General features: G+C 46.6%; 1 protein-coding gene across 13 annotated transcripts in view; it reads left to right on the top strand.

Annotated features, from left to right (window-relative positions):
* Nucleotides 1-14,997, top strand: part of TRPM8 (transient receptor potential cation channel subfamily M member 8) — a 103,561-nt gene extending 88,564 nt beyond the window's left edge. For 9 of the 13 annotated variants that reach the window (XM_071562359.1, XM_071562358.1, XM_071562362.1 and 6 more), the window contains 11 exons: nt 193-305; nt 893-1,100; nt 3,864-3,955; nt 4,630-4,768; nt 5,648-5,819; nt 6,017-6,194; nt 6,656-6,846; nt 9,120-9,219; nt 10,419-10,452; nt 11,511-11,597; nt 13,136-14,997. In XM_071562359.1, the coding sequence (XP_071418460.1) occupies nt 193-305; nt 893-1,100; nt 3,864-3,955; nt 4,630-4,768; nt 5,648-5,819; nt 6,017-6,194; nt 6,656-6,846; nt 9,120-9,219; nt 10,419-10,452; nt 11,511-11,561 (1,278 nt within the window). In that variant the 3' untranslated portion in view covers nt 11,562-11,597; nt 13,136-14,997. Of the gene's footprint in view, nt 1-192; nt 306-892; nt 1,110-2,008; nt 3,956-4,629; nt 4,769-5,647; nt 5,820-6,016; nt 6,195-6,655; nt 6,847-9,119; nt 9,220-10,418; nt 10,453-11,510; nt 11,598-13,135 lie in introns of those variants that run through there. The other 4 variants (XR_011698437.1, XM_071562364.1, XM_071562367.1 and 1 more) reach the window with 4 other exon arrangements.
* Nucleotides 14,998-15,710: the final 713 nt, after the last annotated feature.

Below are 15,710 nucleotides of genomic sequence, written 5' to 3'. Positions count from 1 at the left end.
TGGCTGGAATAAGGAGCCAGCACAGTTACTGATGGAGAAAGCTTTTTGCATTGTTTAAACAGAAATCTCAAGTATTTTGATTGAAATCTTGAAGTTTGGTGTTTTTTTTACTAAATCAAGTGTTTCTCAGTAGCATTCCTGGGTGGTTTTGTTGCTGTCACACAATTGAGGGTGTTTCCTTCCTCCCTGCAGAATTTCCTTTCCAAGCAGTGGTATGGAGAGATTTCAAGAGACACTAAGAACTGGAAGATCATACTGTGCCTGTTCTTCTTCCCTTTAATAGGCTGTGGTTTCATCTCATTCAGGTAATTAAGTGGCTTCTCATTAGCAGAAAACAAGCAAATCAATTAATTGTAGAATCACAGGACAGCTCAGACTGGCAGGAGATCCTCCAGTCCAACCCTGTGCTCAAACTGGGTCAACTGGAGCAGGTTGCCCAGGACTGTGTCTAGGTGGGGCTTAAATATCTCCAGGGATGGAGACTCCACAGCCCTCCTGGGGAATCTTGTTGCAGTGTTCAAACAGTCTCCAAGATATTAAAAGCTGAATGATCTTTTAGCAGCCTGTGTCTTCACTCTGATCTTGGAGTTAAGATCATAAAATCACAGACTGGTTTGGGTAGGAAGGGACCTTAAAACTCATCTTGTTTCACCCCCTGCCATGGGCAGGTGCACCTCCTGGTACACCACGTTGCTCTAAGCCCCATCCAGCCTGGCCTGGAAGATGTTCCATTTCTTGGAGCGTCTGAAGTCCATGGATGCAGGGTGGCTTCACCTCTAAAATAACATCCTGTGCTGGACTTTGCATCTTTGTCATTTGCACTTTGAAGAACTACAAGTGTTTCCAGGTATAAAAGCTGTGCTTTGAGACCTTTTCTCTCTTCGTCCTTCAGGAAAAAGCCTGTGGAGAGGAGTAAGAAACTCTTCTTGTATTATGTGTCTTTCTTCACCTCTCCCTTTGTGGTCTTCTCCTGGAACGTCATTTTCTACATAGCCTTCCTGCTGCTGTTTGCCTACGTGTTGCTGATGGATTTCCAGAAGGAACCCACTGCCCTGGAGATCATCCTTTACGTGCTGGTCTTCATTCTGCTTTGTGATGAAGTGAGACAAGTAGGCAGCGCTTGCAAGCCCAAAGCGGTGGGGGTTAGAGCGAGGCCCTGTGTGTTCCCCCTCCCTGCAGGGTGAGGCAGGGCAGGCTGGTGCTCAGGGACAGGGAGGCTCCTGGGCTGGGGGGAGGCTGTTCAGGCAGCCCAGGGCTCAATGAGGATTTGTGTTTTCCCTCTGGCTTTTAATTCCTCATTGTGCCCCAGTGGCTGCACCTTCTACCAAGAGGAATGTGTGGATGAACTGCTGCCAGTGGAAATGCCTTTCTGGAATGCTTGGCTTGCCAAGGCTGTTGAGAATAAAGGGTTAGATTAGCACCTTTATCTGGGTGCATACTTGTAGATCAAGTGATCCCACTTCTCCTCATCCTACCCCTTTTTTAACAATAAGCCACATATCATTACGTATTTTGGTTCAGCTTTTAATTATCTGCAGTTTTTACTGGTTTAATGTAGTCCCAAGGACCAGCTGAGCTGTGGTGTGGGAACAGTGTCCAGGACAGCCCTTATACCAGCCACATACTGCTATCTTCTCCCTTCATACATAAGGAGGCACATGAAATGGTTGGGTTTTGGGCAGGCTGGTTTCTGCCAGTCAGTGTTCAGAGCAGTGGGAACATGCAGGGGATATCAGAGGAGTGGTGGGTGGGTGATCTGGTGCAGTGCTATTTTCTGACTCTCCTGTAAGCCATGAGTGTGTGTGGGTGATCTGCTGGACCCTCTCACACTTTCTTTGCAAGAGCTCAGATGACATTTGATGTTGATGTTACTGTGGTCTTTTCCCTTTTTAATAACTAAGGTGGAACCTTGTTTATGTCAACTTTACTTGCTAAGGAAAATGGGGGAAAAGTACAGGACTCTTTTACAATGAAAACACTAATGGAGTGTTTGTTTCTGCTGATTTAGGTTCTCGTGTCTCTGGAGCTGTCCTTGCACTTCCTCTGGGTACCCAGCAAAAGTTCTGGGCAAAAGCCTTGGGATAGAAACCTTAAATTCCTCCCAATGTCCCTTTTTCTTGCTACCCTGAGCAAGTAGAATGGCTGCACATTCCAGTAATCCCATTAATAACTGCTGACCAATTTGGTTGTGGGAGTGCAGAGAGCTAGAACAGAATGTATTGAAGATTTAAAATTATCTCAAGCCAGTGTCCCCACTTCAAAGCTGTTTTACTAAGGAACAGAACCCAGAAGTGTTCCAATCCTCTAAACTTCTCAGGCAAACTTCTCCCTGGTTCCTCGAAGATAAATTGTGTGTGGATTGGTCTAACTGCATCAGAATAGTATCTGTGTCCTTGATATTTAAAAAACCAGAAAGGGATGTGTTAGATTTTGTTTTCACATCCAAGGAAAAGTAAAAGTAATGTTGGCTGGGCTCCCACTGGAGCTGCTGCTGGATCACCAGTTTTGTGGAGGAATCAGCACTGTAGTTGGAGAGCAGGGTGGCTGTGAAGTGACAGCTACTGGACATTGCTCCAGACCTGAAGCAGGAGAACTGACCTGTGTCTGAACTGTGTGCCCCTGGCTCAGCCCAGTTTTAGTCCTGCTGGTCCCAGAGACTGGGACCTGGCTGGAGCTGCTCTCTTCTCTGGGGAATTCGGAGGGGCCTTTTCCCTGCTGTGTCTGTAGCCACGTGGATGTGGCTCCAGCCAGGTGAGTGGGCACTGCTGGGCTGTGCAGGACAGCCCTGTTAGTGCAGAGAGAGGAGGAGTCTGCATAGAACCTCCTGCACATGAGCTCTCAGCACTTTGGAATTTCAGGACTGACCTGCGCTGCAGTCTCAGTTGTTCTGTTTGATGTAGGGAATTGATCACTGGTCAGAGACAACTTGATGTCAGGGCTATCAAACGTGCTGTCCCCGCTCAGTGCTTGGCTGTTGGTGCCTGAAGTAGTAAGAAATGGATGTGTGTGTTCCCAGGTGCTGAAATACTGTGTCTGAAATTAATTCCTAAGGTGTTTCATGAGCCTGCCAGCCTGGGAGCAGCCACACTGTGCACTTTAGCTGTGCATCCCACCATGAGGAGGAAATGCAATTGTGCAGTTGGACTGGGACAGTGGGGCTTTCTCCTTCCACCTTCTCCACCTAAGAGAAAACTGCCTTGATCTCTGTCCCATAACAGTACTGAGACCAGAATTGCTTTCCTTGGATATGCCAGTTAGAGATTCACTGACCAGGGATCTCCTAAGCTTTGATTATTTCAATGAAAATTGAAAATAATTATGATCAGGGACACAGTTTATTTCTTTAGGCCTGGCAGAGCTTTCTGCAGGTTAAGCTTCTTGTCCTCATGAGTCACCTCTGAACTGCCTCTGGAAGTTGGTTTTTGCACAAGCTTTGGGCTCAGGCTGCTGTGCCAGGTAGTCTGGGAATGGCCAGAGAGTCTCACTAGACCTGCAATTCAGAAATGGAGAACCAGGTAATCAAAGGAATAAATTAAATCTCATCTCTTACCCAAAGTATGTACATGGAGCCAGGGACAGGTTCCTGCATGATCTCTGTGTGAGAAGAGAAGCCAGAATACATCAGGTACCCTTAAAGTGACTCCCCTGCCTCCTCCCAGTGTCTCATTGCTCCTAGTAGGTCACGCCAAGATTCTGAAAAACAGGTGGCCAGTAATTTCTGGTATTACTGGGTATATTAAACCCCCTCTTTTTGGGGAAATGAAAAGCAATCTAAACTGTGATGCACCTATTGTGTGACAAGAAAAGAATTGGGCAAGGAAACTGCTGTGTGGCAGTTACTTTCTGTTCTTTTTCCTTCCTAGTGGTACATGAATGGCAGTAAATATTTCTCAGATCTGTGGAATGTTATGGATACACTGGCAATCTTCTACTTCATAGCAGGGATTGTGTTCAGGTGAGTAGTACCTTTTCTGGTGGCTGTGCTATGGCTTTGCTTCCTTAGTGGGTTCTGACTACAACCTCTAAGGAGATTCTGGGAAGTTTGTGCAACTCCACGTTCTTTATGAAGGCCCCAAATAGTGTCAAGTCTTGACTCTGAAAAAAAAAAGTCAGGAGATCTTAGAGATTTTCCCTGGCTTTTGTTGTTGACTCTTTAATTAGTCTGGTGATCTGGACTGTCTGAGGTTCAGTGGGTTGTATTAAGGGGGCTGTGACTGTCCCTGCAGCAGTGTGACCGTGGCACTGCCTCCCAAAAGCTGCTATGGGTGGGCTGAGTTAGCAACACAGCAAAGAGATGATGCAGACACATTTCCAGGCTAATTGTTGGGTCAGCTGCAAGGTACTCCTCAAACCTCAGGGCAGTGTCAGGTCGTTGCACTGTGGGGGTTTTGGAGGGCTGTGGGAGTAGCTAAAGGTACAAATTTCTTTGCTGGTAACAATTTGGAAGGTGAGAGCAGATGCAGGTAAGGCTGGAAGTTCATCCACGAGGTGTGCATTAACCACTTCTGTCACCTGCCTTCCAACTAACTCACTTTTCGCTCTCCATTTCAATGTTTCCATGTGTTTCTACCTGATTTCTGCATGTTTCACCCAACACTTGTCTTCATTTTCTTTTACTGTCTCCATCAGGCTTCACTCTGATGAAAGCTCTTGGTATTCCGGGAGAGTCATTTTCTGTTTGGACTACATAGTTTTTACTCTGAGGCTGATCCATATTTTCACAGTTAGCAGGAATCTAGGACCCAAAATTATTATGCTGCAGAGGATGGTAAGATTCTGGCAGCTGTTCAAGAGAGTCTGAATAAATGATGGGACCCTTTTTTAAAGTTTTCTTCCCCCCTCAAGAGTGTAATTACCATGTTCTGATGATGTCAGCAAGTTAGTTCTGCTGAACAGGATGAATTAAGATTTAAATAGGACCTGATTAAGAGCAGGGCTTTTTTCTGTGCCAAGGGAAAGAGTAAGGATCAGGCTGAAGAACAGAAAAGGGGATTTTGTTCCTGGTGTGTCCTCCATGTCTCAGATGTTTCAGTGGTGTATCCTGTCGATCCTGTTGCCCACATGAATGTTTCCCAAACAAGACAGAGATGCTAAATGGTACAGAATGAGGATTTTGGTCTTCCACCTCATCTATCACACAAGTAACCGGAGAAGAGGGTGGTGAGGAGTGGTTTTGAAGAAGTCTAACAACAAATATGCTTGGGGCTTGTGGAAGGGCAGACCTGGAGGTGGATCTGTAGCAACTGGGGAAGCTCTGCTGGAATATTGCCAGCCTTCACTTCTCTGTACATTGAGCTAGAGATCCATGGACCTGTTAGCCAGAGTGGCTGGGCTATAAATGCTGGTGTAAGCCATCCAGAGTGGTATTTCCAGAGGGGGTGGCTGCTTTCTCCTGACGTGGGGCTCCAGGGGCTCAGCCATGGCCCTTGTATGTGATCTGGCTTCTGTGGAGCCTGTCTGATGCCAGGAGGATATACTGCATTGGAAACCATGCCTTGCCTTCATGGCTGGCTGTACATTTTTGAAGTTCCCTGAGTGGGGATGGTTGATGTTTGCACGTGTATGTTGGTGAAACTGGGAGCAGAGAGCCATGTGTGGTGTGCAGCAGCCAGGCCGTGGGACACTGATGCTTGTTGTCCTTTTCCAGATGATAGATGTTTTCTTCTTCCTCTTCCTCTTTGCTGTGTGGATGGTGGCCTTTGGAGTGGCCAGGCAAGGCATCCTGAGGAAGAATGAGCACCGCTGGGAGTGGATCTTCCGCTCGGTCATCTATGAGCCCTACCTGGCTATGTTTGGCCAGTACCCTGATGATGTTGATGGTATTTGTCTTCTTGGGGGGTCCCTTCTGGGTGAGTGGAAGGCTCTGTCCTTCTGGGGGCTGTCCAGTCCTGTGCTGACCTGTGTGTTCAGCCTTTGCCTGCAGGGCTGATGGGGAGGCAGGGAGGGAGAAGGCCACACGGTCTGGGCAAAGAGAAGGAGAGGACTCAAGCTTTGCTCTCCCCTCTCACCCTCTGAGGTACCACCTACAACTTTGACCGCTGCACCTTTTCTGGGAACGAGTCGAAGCCGCTGTGTGTGGAGCTGGATGCCAACAACCAGCCTCGCTTTCCCGAGTGGATCACCATTCCCCTTGTCTGCATTTACATGCTCTCCACCAACATCCTCCTCGTGAACCTGCTCGTGGCCATGTTTGGGTACGTCACAAAGGAGCCATTGCTCCTGGCTGGTCTCTGTACCAGTGAATTTTCTCTTTTTTCCCCAACAAACAAGTTAGCTGATGAATTCATGAGCCACAGTATCTTGTGAGGAAGCATCCTGTTTTCACATCATAGGCTTGAAGAAAATTGCCTAGAGCTGAGGTAGTAAATGTACATAGGAGTATTTTCTCCCTGTTCATATTTTTTCCAGTTTATTTGTAACCTCAAGGTTTTTCTTTCTACTGTCTTAGTTCCCTGCATTTGCAACTTTCTCTCTAAGAAGGAGAAATTAACTCAGTAGCCTCCTAGTCAGTAAAAATTACCAGCTCCAGGATGACTGGGGCCCCCAGCAAAAAGCTGCTGCCCTGGTGGAGCAGAGAAATGCTGTATCCCTTGGCTCTGATGGGGCTCTGGTGAATATCTCATCCTGGGTGTGTTTTGTCTTTTTGTCCCATTAGTTACACGGTTGGGTCAGTGCAGGAGAACAACGACCAGGTGTGGAAGTTCCAGCGTTATTTCCTGGTCCAGGAGTACTGCAGTCGCCTGACTATCCCCTTCCCTTTCGTCATCTTTGCCTACATAGTCATGGTGATGAGGAAATGCTTCAAATGCTGCTGCAAGAATGAGAGCAAAGAGCCCTCCATGTGCTGTGAGTTGGATTTTTCCTTGCTGCCCTGAACTCAGCCCTAGGCAGGTGCACTGCGATTCCTCCTTGGCATTCTGTGCCTAATCCAGGGAGTTGGTGGTTTCTGGGGGATTTCCAAGGGCAGTGTAGACCTTGGAGGAGCTGGTTGTACTGGAAAAGAGGAGCAGCTTATTCATGTTCTCTGTCAAGTGCAAATCCACTGTGTTGCTGGAGATCTCCTCAGTAAGATTCAAATCTCCAAGTCAGAGTTATCCAGTGCTTTCTTGTCCAAGCCATTTTGAGGTAGAACCACTTCACATGTGTAGATCAATTAAGAGTTCAGATTTGTCCAGTCAGTTTGGGTTGCCTGTGCTCCTTCCCAGATTTACAGGGGTGAGGTTTATGGGGTTTTTAATTTCTTTTGTTTGCTGGAGAGGGACTGTAACAGAATAAAGAGTTTCCTGGCCCTCTGGCTGTGCCAAATGGGCCAAGCACCAAAAAAATATGGTGAGTCAATCCTGTAGCTGTTTCTCCCTTATTTCTTCTGTCAGAGGCCCAGCTGTCGCAGGTTTGGCCTAGCTGTTGCCAACCCTGGACTGGCCCCCCTTTCCCCTCCCAGAACCTTCCCAGCAAAGGAAAGGGAAAAAAAACTGAAAAGAAACGCACTCTAAAGAAACTGAACTGAATAAAAAGAATAAATTATATTTACTAACATTTACAAACCACACTGTATACACAATACATAGGATCTCACCCCCCAGGGGAGAGGGGAAGGGAGAAAAGGGGATTGATTAGCCGGAAAATAGGGAAGACACCAACCCAACCCAAAGAAACTGAATGAATCAAAACAAACACAATTAAAAACCTCAAGTAAGGGGAACAAGAATGAAACAATCTCACCCAGGACAGGAGAAACACCAGGGACCGGAGGGACCAGACTTCAACCACCTCCCTCCAGCTCCTCAGTCAAGGAAGGGAAGCCAGCACCAACAAACCACTCCCCCACTGCTACGTGGAAGACACGTGTGGAATACTTGTAACTTCCTTAGATACAATGGTTACTGAGGAAGCCATGAGTCAAACCATTACACCAGCTATGAACTGTTTTAACAAGCTTTTTTCACCCAAAACAAACGGAGTGTTTTCTTGGGTTTTTTTATAAATGCCATTCAGAAGCAGCTGAGAGAGGGTAAGTTGAATTAATTGTCAGGTTTGTTCCCATCCCTCAGCAACCTGCCTGTTCTCTGCAGCACGGGCTGGGTTTGTTCTTAGCTGAGGAAGAGGCTGCTCTGTGCTATGAACTTCCTTAGCACTGACTCCATCATTCTGGCTGCCCAAGTCATGTGTGGTTCCCTTGCAGGGGAGGTGGCTTGGTGGCAGATATTTCTGCTCAAATGATGCACAGTTGTTGTTGCAGTTCTGAAAGCAAATGCAAGAGTTAATTAGAGCCAAATATCATCATGTTTTTGCTGATTGACAGGAGCTGAGGCCTGCATGAAGAGTATGTATATGTTAATGTATAAGCTGCTACAAAATCCTGCCTTCCCCACATAACTTTCATGGAAATGGTTGGATTTGGGTGTTGAAATGCTTGTTGATATCTGAGAGAACATCTAAAGGCTGTGTGAGGTTGGAGGAAATTAAGCTTCAGCCATTTTTCCAGCCCTGGACATCTTTTCTCTCAGTTAATTTTATTTTTATTCAAACCTATGTGGTTTGTGCTGTTCTGTTGAAAGAGCAATAAGTGCTGGACTGTTCTCTTGGAGGACTTTGCTGCCTCCAGGTGGGTTGCTTTGTGTCCCTCTTGAACTTACAGCATAACCAGGAGATGCTGTTTAGAGAAGACAGTACTTCATATTTCTGAAATATTTTAGTTCAAGGACAAGTCATGGTTCTTAACATTTTTTTGTCTTAATGATCCAATTTGACCTAATGTAGAAACAAATGGAAATCTCCAGTCTGCATAGGAACTTTCTGGAATGTCCTATACCTTTTGAAGCAGTTGTACCTGTGTTAACTAAGCCTCAAATCCAGAAAGACTTTTGGAGCTTCTAAGTGTGGGGTTTTTGGGGGTTTTCCTCAATGTTTTCTTGTTTTCTAACCCAGTCTGGTGGCCAGGAGCATGCTGTGAATGCTGCCAGAGCTGTGTCACAGCGGGAAGTGGGCTGGGAGTGCTCAGGATGAAGAGAAGGGAATCACCAACCTCTGCAGACAAGCACTGGCCCAGCCTTTTTGCATCTTGGCATTGGAAACACAAATTTCACTTTTTTTTTTTTTTTTCCAAATGCATTTCCCAGGCTTGAGAAATGAGGACAATGAAATTCTGGCGTGGGAAGCTGTCATGAAGGAGAATTACCTTGTCAAAATCAATACCAAAGCAAATGATTCATCAGAAGAGTATGTCTGCCCTTCTTTGTCTTCATTCTCTTAATTTTCTATTGAATATTTCTAGTGGAGGCAAGTTTTCAGAAGCTCTAAATGTTTCCAGACTAAGGAGTAAGTAAATAAACTCAGTGTAAACAGGCTTTTTATTTTCAGCTTTTATAGTGAAATGGTGGCTTTTTTTCTCTGCTGCAGAGAAGAAAATGTCGTTTTCCTGTGGTGTTTTGAGACCTCATTGTGGAAAGCAGGGACATTGCTGATTGTTCTTGTAACATTAGAGGTTCAGGCTGCATATAGGAAGAATTTCTTCAGTGAGGGCTGTCCAGCTCTGGCACAGCTGCCCAGGGTAGGGGTGGAGTTCCCATCCCTGGGGGGATTTGAAAGCCCTGTGGATGTGACACTTGGGGCCATGGTTTGGTGGTGGCTCTGGCAGTGCCTGGGTTACAGGTTGGACTTCATGATCTTTTCCAACCCAATTCTATGATTATAGAGTTAGCAGAGAATACTTAGTATTACACCTGGACTATCAAACATTCCTGCAGCATGAATGTATGTGGAGATCTGTACTTACCAGCATGAGTAGGAAAGAGCTCTGGCGAGGGGAGGATGATCTTTGGAATGACGGTATTGCAAGTTTGGGGCCTTGGACTGTGCTGCTTTGCCAGCTCATGACGCACTCTTTGGGGTCTGTATTTTCAGAGGAATAGTATGAGTTGAAAAAAAAAAATAAACAAAGCTAGAAAACAGAACAGAAACTTGCTCAGTGTGATGGCTTAACTTTGTTGCTGACTTCCAGCAGTTTGAGCATTTCCCTAAATCAATTGTAAGGTAAGAGCTGATAAGAAAGGGCAAGAAAGACCAGAGTCTTCCATGCACCTGCACATGGACGTTGCTGTTCACAGATGAGTGTTAACTGAGTTAAGACTACCCAGAGGCAGTCAACATTGGATAAGAAGCCAAACAAATACCAAAAAATAGCTTTTGTAATGGAAGCACAAGTGCCTTGATAAGGAAAACGGAGTAAGCATCCTATTAATGGTAGTTGGTATGTTAGTTCATTTGCTTGTAATACAAACCATGGCAGTCATCTGCAGCTCTGCCTCCCTGGGAGGATGCAGCACTGAGGGGGGGAGAGGGTTGGGGGTGGTAGTTAGCAAAGGTTTCTCTAATACCTGGACTCAGCACTTTCCTCTCTGTGCTGCTTCTGCTTTCAGGATGGTGCATCGATTTAGACAACTGGATGCAAAGGTACTTGTGTTTGAAATTGCTCTGGAGAATGTGATTCTCTCTGGTAAAGCAGGTGATGGGCCACAACAAGGAAAATGAGCATTGGGGCATGTGCAGTCTTGATTATTGTCACCAGGGCCTCATTTTATTTGGGCTTTTTTAATGTGCTCCTTTGGTTCCACATGTTAGATTGTAGGGCAGGTACTGACAGGGCAGGAGGGAATGGTTTCAACTGCCAGAGGGCAGGGGTAGATGGGAGAGTGGGAAGGAATCCTTCCCTGGGAGGGTGGGCAGGCCCTGGCACAGGTGCCCAGAGAGCCGTGTCTGCCCCATCCCTGGGAGTGTCCCAGGCCAGGTTGGGCAGGGCTTGGAGCCACCTGGGTTGGTGGGGGGTGTCCCTGCCCATGGCAGGGGTGGGATGGGCTGGGCTTTCAGGTCCTTCCCAACCCAAAGCGCTCTGTGATTGTGTAGCTTCATATTGTGCTGGAAAATTAAGTAGAAAAACCCTTTCTTAGTGTTGAAGTGTTTTTCATTATTCTTTTTTGGATGGAATAGAAGTGAATTTCCAGTTTATGGAACTGCAGCACCCTGCTGTGTGACAGGCCATGAAACACGGCGGGGGAGGCTCTGTTTTGATGTGAAAAATGGGCTTTTTAGAAGTCCAAGAGTGAAGAGACACACATAATACTTCAAAATACATCTTTTGATTGCTGACAAATAGTTTGGACTGCAAAATAATAGCTTGCTTTCTAGACTGAAATGGAAATGTGAATGAGTCTGTGGGTAATGATGCTCTTCCTGAAACAAAAGTGATCTGATAACCTTAATCTCCTACTGAAAAGTAATATCTGTGTTGTGTTTCTCTGCTCTTGTTAACCAGCTGAAGTACATGTGCAGCAGGGCTCACTGCATTAATTGCCCTCATGAACACTAATTGGAAGTGTCCTTTCAAGCACTATTCCATTTGGTGTAATCTTTGGAGAGGCAACTTGTTACTCACATTACTCATTAGCATTGCTTGCTTTGAGCTAAATTAACTTTACATAATAACCTTTTTCTTTTTTTCTTTTTCTGTGAAGCTCTCTGAATTGAAAGGCCTTCTGAAAGAGATTTCTAGCAAAATCAAATGAATGCAGCTGAACTCCAAGAGCAGCTACCTGAGCAGGGTAAGCCCTCTGTGCATCCATTCTCTGACTTGAATATGTTGTAAAAGCTTTGGTAATGTCAAATTAATGTGTCTCTGGAAGAAGAGTTAGTATTAATTATGGATGCTTGTATTGGTATTGTCTAATATTGGAAAAGAAATATGAGCCAAATTCTCTTCCTTGCTTGTGTTTTTTACTGAAAAATATAATTTGCTATCTGGTGTTTCTATGAATTTTTGTAGTTTTAAATATCATGTTTTGCTCTCTTGCCTTTCAAAAACTGAATAACCAAAGGTTATTTTAGTTGTCTTTGTGCTGGAGGCCCTCTAGAATCCTTTGCAGTTGGTACATTTTTAACTCTGAAGAGCAGAAAAACCACATAGAACAGACAGAACTAAGGGTAGGAATAAGACTTTTATTGTCTCCCTGTCAAGTAGGGCATTACAGTGGATCCCTCTAGCCTTGCTGTGTCCTGCACAGTAAGCTGTAGTGTGAAAGCTGTCCCAGAGTCTCCAGAGCTGCAGCTGAGTGTCTTGTTATGAGCTTTGTGTCCTTTTACCTCATGTTTTGTGGAAGAACTGGTTTGGAACCAAAAGGAGCAGTGGGGTGTGAAAGGCTGAATTCTGATGGATGCAGAGAGCCCTGTCACCTCTAAACCTTGCAGGTTAAGGAATGTAACTGTTGACAAGGATAACCTGCAACAGTTGGATCAGCTCGAACTGTCTCCTTCTTCCACAGAGGGATTTTCTTCAAGAGAACTTGTACCAAACATTTCCCTATCAGCTATCTCATGATTTTCCTGGGATAACTTTATACTCACTTGACCTGAAGTTGCATTTAGTTGTGAATTACTTGCAACCAACTAATAAAATCTCCAAGGATCACCAGTTGCTGGGCCTTTTCTTGGCCGTAGTTTTCTCAAGGCCACTCAGAGAACAGGCTCTACTGCAGTGGGACTCTGGAGGTCTTTGAGTCCAACTCTGCTCAGATCAAGTGGAGCTGCAGTTTGGCTGGAAAACTGGTTGCAATTGGGTACAGTGGGATAGCCTAGGAAATAGGATAGCTGTTTATGATGGAGCTTGTGGAAGTGACCTCTCATTTTAGATAATAATTACCTTGAAAAGAATCCTAGAATCCCAGAGTGGTTTGGGATGGAAGAGACCTTAAAGCTCATCCAGTGCCACCCCTGCCATGGGCAGGGACACCTTCCCCTATCCCAGGTTGCTCCAAGCCCTGTCCAGCCTGGCCTGGGACACTCTCAGAGCTGGGGCAGCCACAGCTGCTCTGGGCACCCTGTGCCAGGGCCTGCCCACCCTCACAGGGAAGGTTGGCCCATACAGGTGCTCTGCATGCAGGTGTGTTTTTTGCTTTCATTTCTGACAATGAGTAGCCCTGCTGTTCCCCCAAGACATTGTGCTGGATTGGTGCTGCAAAGAGCTCTCTGAGCCCCAGTGGTGCACAAGGCATCCAGTTATTGGAGCTGATCTCATGGGGATGAAAGCTGAGCATTGAAGTGGGCTGGGGACTTGGCTGTAACGTTCTTTCTGTTGCTCACACAGGTACCAGTTCATGAAGAATGATTCCTCTGAGCTGGTGGTAACCAAACAGATGGTAACTGATTCACCAGAGTGGCAGTGTCTCAGCAGGAGTCACTACAATTTTTTGGCTGTTTTTTTTTTCTTTGACAAAACAACTCTTTCTGCTTGCTGCAAGGTGATGGTCAAGCATGGGATGACTGTTTATCTACTTGCAGAATTCCTGTGTTACCCAAACTTTCCTTTTTCTCACCTCTCCTCAAGTCCAATGGCAGCAATTAGTCCTTGTCAGCTGCTGTTAGAAAGCACTCCCAATTCCAAGAGTTGTGCTGCTGTTGCCAAAATCCCTATGCTTTTCCAATTCACTTGAAGGGGACTGCCTGTTCTTGGGTTTCCTTTAGCCACTAATTGCTTGTCATAATCAGTATCCCTTGCCCTTTCTATGTGTAGTAGCCAGATGCAGCTTGTTCCTTACATGCTCTGTCAGACCTGCTGAGGTCTGCAGTACTGACGTGCCAGAATACAGTGGATTTCAGCATCACCCCCCTGGGGAAAGCCTTTGTTCCAGCCCTGCATCCACAAATTGGACTGTGTGAACACTGTGGACTTTTTCCTGCCCTACCTGGGACTGTGCAAGCAGTGTAGAGGCTCAGCTATTACAGCCCTGTATGGGAGACACTTCAATTCATCTAGGGAGTGTTTCCAAGGGCCTTTGTGCAATTCTTACTTGTTTCTGTAGTGGTACTTTGTGTCCTGGGAGCATTGCAATTTGTTTGACTTTTTCAAACATCTCTTTGCTGATGTTTGCATTTGGAAATGGGGAACTTGTGAGCCAGCTTTAGATAATTGCAGTGCTTCCTATGCTGAGGTGGCTCTTTGTGCTTTCTGTCTAAAGTTGCAGCTGAATTTTATCTTATTTTTTGCAGTTTAACTGGATACACAACCAACTAAAGGCACCTCAAATGGCATTGATTTACCTGGCAAAGCATTGTATCCATCTTCATTTGCAGTGTTTAGGAATTGTAGAATTACAGAATATCCAGAATTGCAGGGGATCCACGAAGATCATTAACCCAGTGCAGCTGCTGACCCTGCACAGACACCCCAGCAATCCCACCCTATCCCATTGTCCCTAACCCTAACCCATCACTCCTGGAGCTCTCCCAGCCTCGGGGCCGTGCCCACCACCCTCTGGGGGAAGAGCCTTTCCCTGATATCCATCCTTGCCCTGCCCTGGCACAGCTCCAGCTGCTCCCTCAGGTCCTGTTCCTGCTCACGGAGCAGAGTTGGCTGCTGTGCCTCTGCTCCCCAGCAAGGGAACTGCAGATTCCACTGAGCTCTGGGAAAGAGCCTTTCCGTGATATCCATCCTTGCCCTGCCCTGGCACAGCTCCAGCTGCTCCCCCAGGTCCTGTCCCTGCTCACAGAGAGCAGAGGTGGCTGCTGTGCCTCTGCTCCCCAGTGAGGGAACTGCAGATCCCACTGAGCTCTGACTGCCATCTCCTCTAGGCTGAACAAGCCAAGTGCCCTCAACTGTTCCAGCTTCCCCTCTTGTCCTTTCATCATTCAGGGCCCTTCTTTGGATGCTCTGTAGTAGCTTTATATCCTTATTATATTTTTATCATGTTATCAGAAAGGTTACTGGTCATTTCTACTACACTACACCGGCAGTGCTGCTGGTTTACATGTGATAATGGTGGTGTTTTCCTGCTAAAAAGTTTCCAAAAGACCAGGCTTTCATTGACTCCTGTGGCAGTTCTTGCATCATGAATTCTAGAGATAAGTTTCCTTTCTAGAAAACATTTTGCCCCTGTCATCTGTGTATGTCTTGGATGTGAAAACTGTGATTTTTAGTTCATTCCTTGTGTATATAAAACCTGCTGTGTATTTGCCCGTAGGTCTGGTGATGTGTTCTCTTGTAAAGAGGTGAATGTCACTGAATTATGTTCTGTAACCTCTAAATCTGGCAGTCTGCCCCTGCCCACCTGCAGGCCTGTGGGGCAGCAGCCTGTGCCCCCTGTGCTGCTGATTTCTGTGGGAGCCCCCTTTTTGTTCTGGGGGGGGGGGGGGGCCCTTTTTGTTCTCTTGGGGGGGGGCCCTTTTTGTTCTCTTGGGGGGGGGCCCTTTTTGTTCTCTTGGGGGGGGGCCCTTTTTGTTCTCTTGGGGGGGGGCCCTTTTTGTTCTCTTGGGGGGGGGCCCTTTTTGTTCTCTTGGGGGGGGGCCCTTTTTGTTCTCTTGGGGGGGGGGGCCCTTTTTGTTCTCTTGGGGGGGGGGCCCTTTTTGTTCTCTTGGGGGGGGGGCCCTTTTTGTTCTCTTGGGGGGGGGGGCCCTTTTTGTTCTCTTGGGGGGGGGGCCCTTTTTGTTCTGTGGGGGGGGGGCCCTTTTTGTTCTGTGGGGGGGGGGGCCCTTCTTGTTCTGTTGTGGGGGGGGCCCTTCTTGTTCTGTTGTGGGGGGCCCCTTTTTGCTCTCGTGTGTGTGTGGGGGGGCCCTTTTTCCCTCGTGTGTGTGTGGGGGGGCCCCTTTTTGCTCTCGTATGTGTGGGGGGGCCCTTTTTGCTCTCTTTGGGGGGGGGCTTATTGTTCAGGGGCCCTTTTTCCCTT

Source organism: Pithys albifrons, chromosome 8 (assembly GCF_047495875.1).
Source record: "Pithys albifrons albifrons isolate INPA30051 chromosome 8, PitAlb_v1, whole genome shotgun sequence".
NCBI lineage: Eukaryota > Metazoa > Chordata > Aves > Passeriformes > Thamnophilidae > Pithys > Pithys albifrons.
Note: the sequence above shows the minus strand (reverse complement) of the source record. Positions and strands in the feature narration are given on the sequence as shown.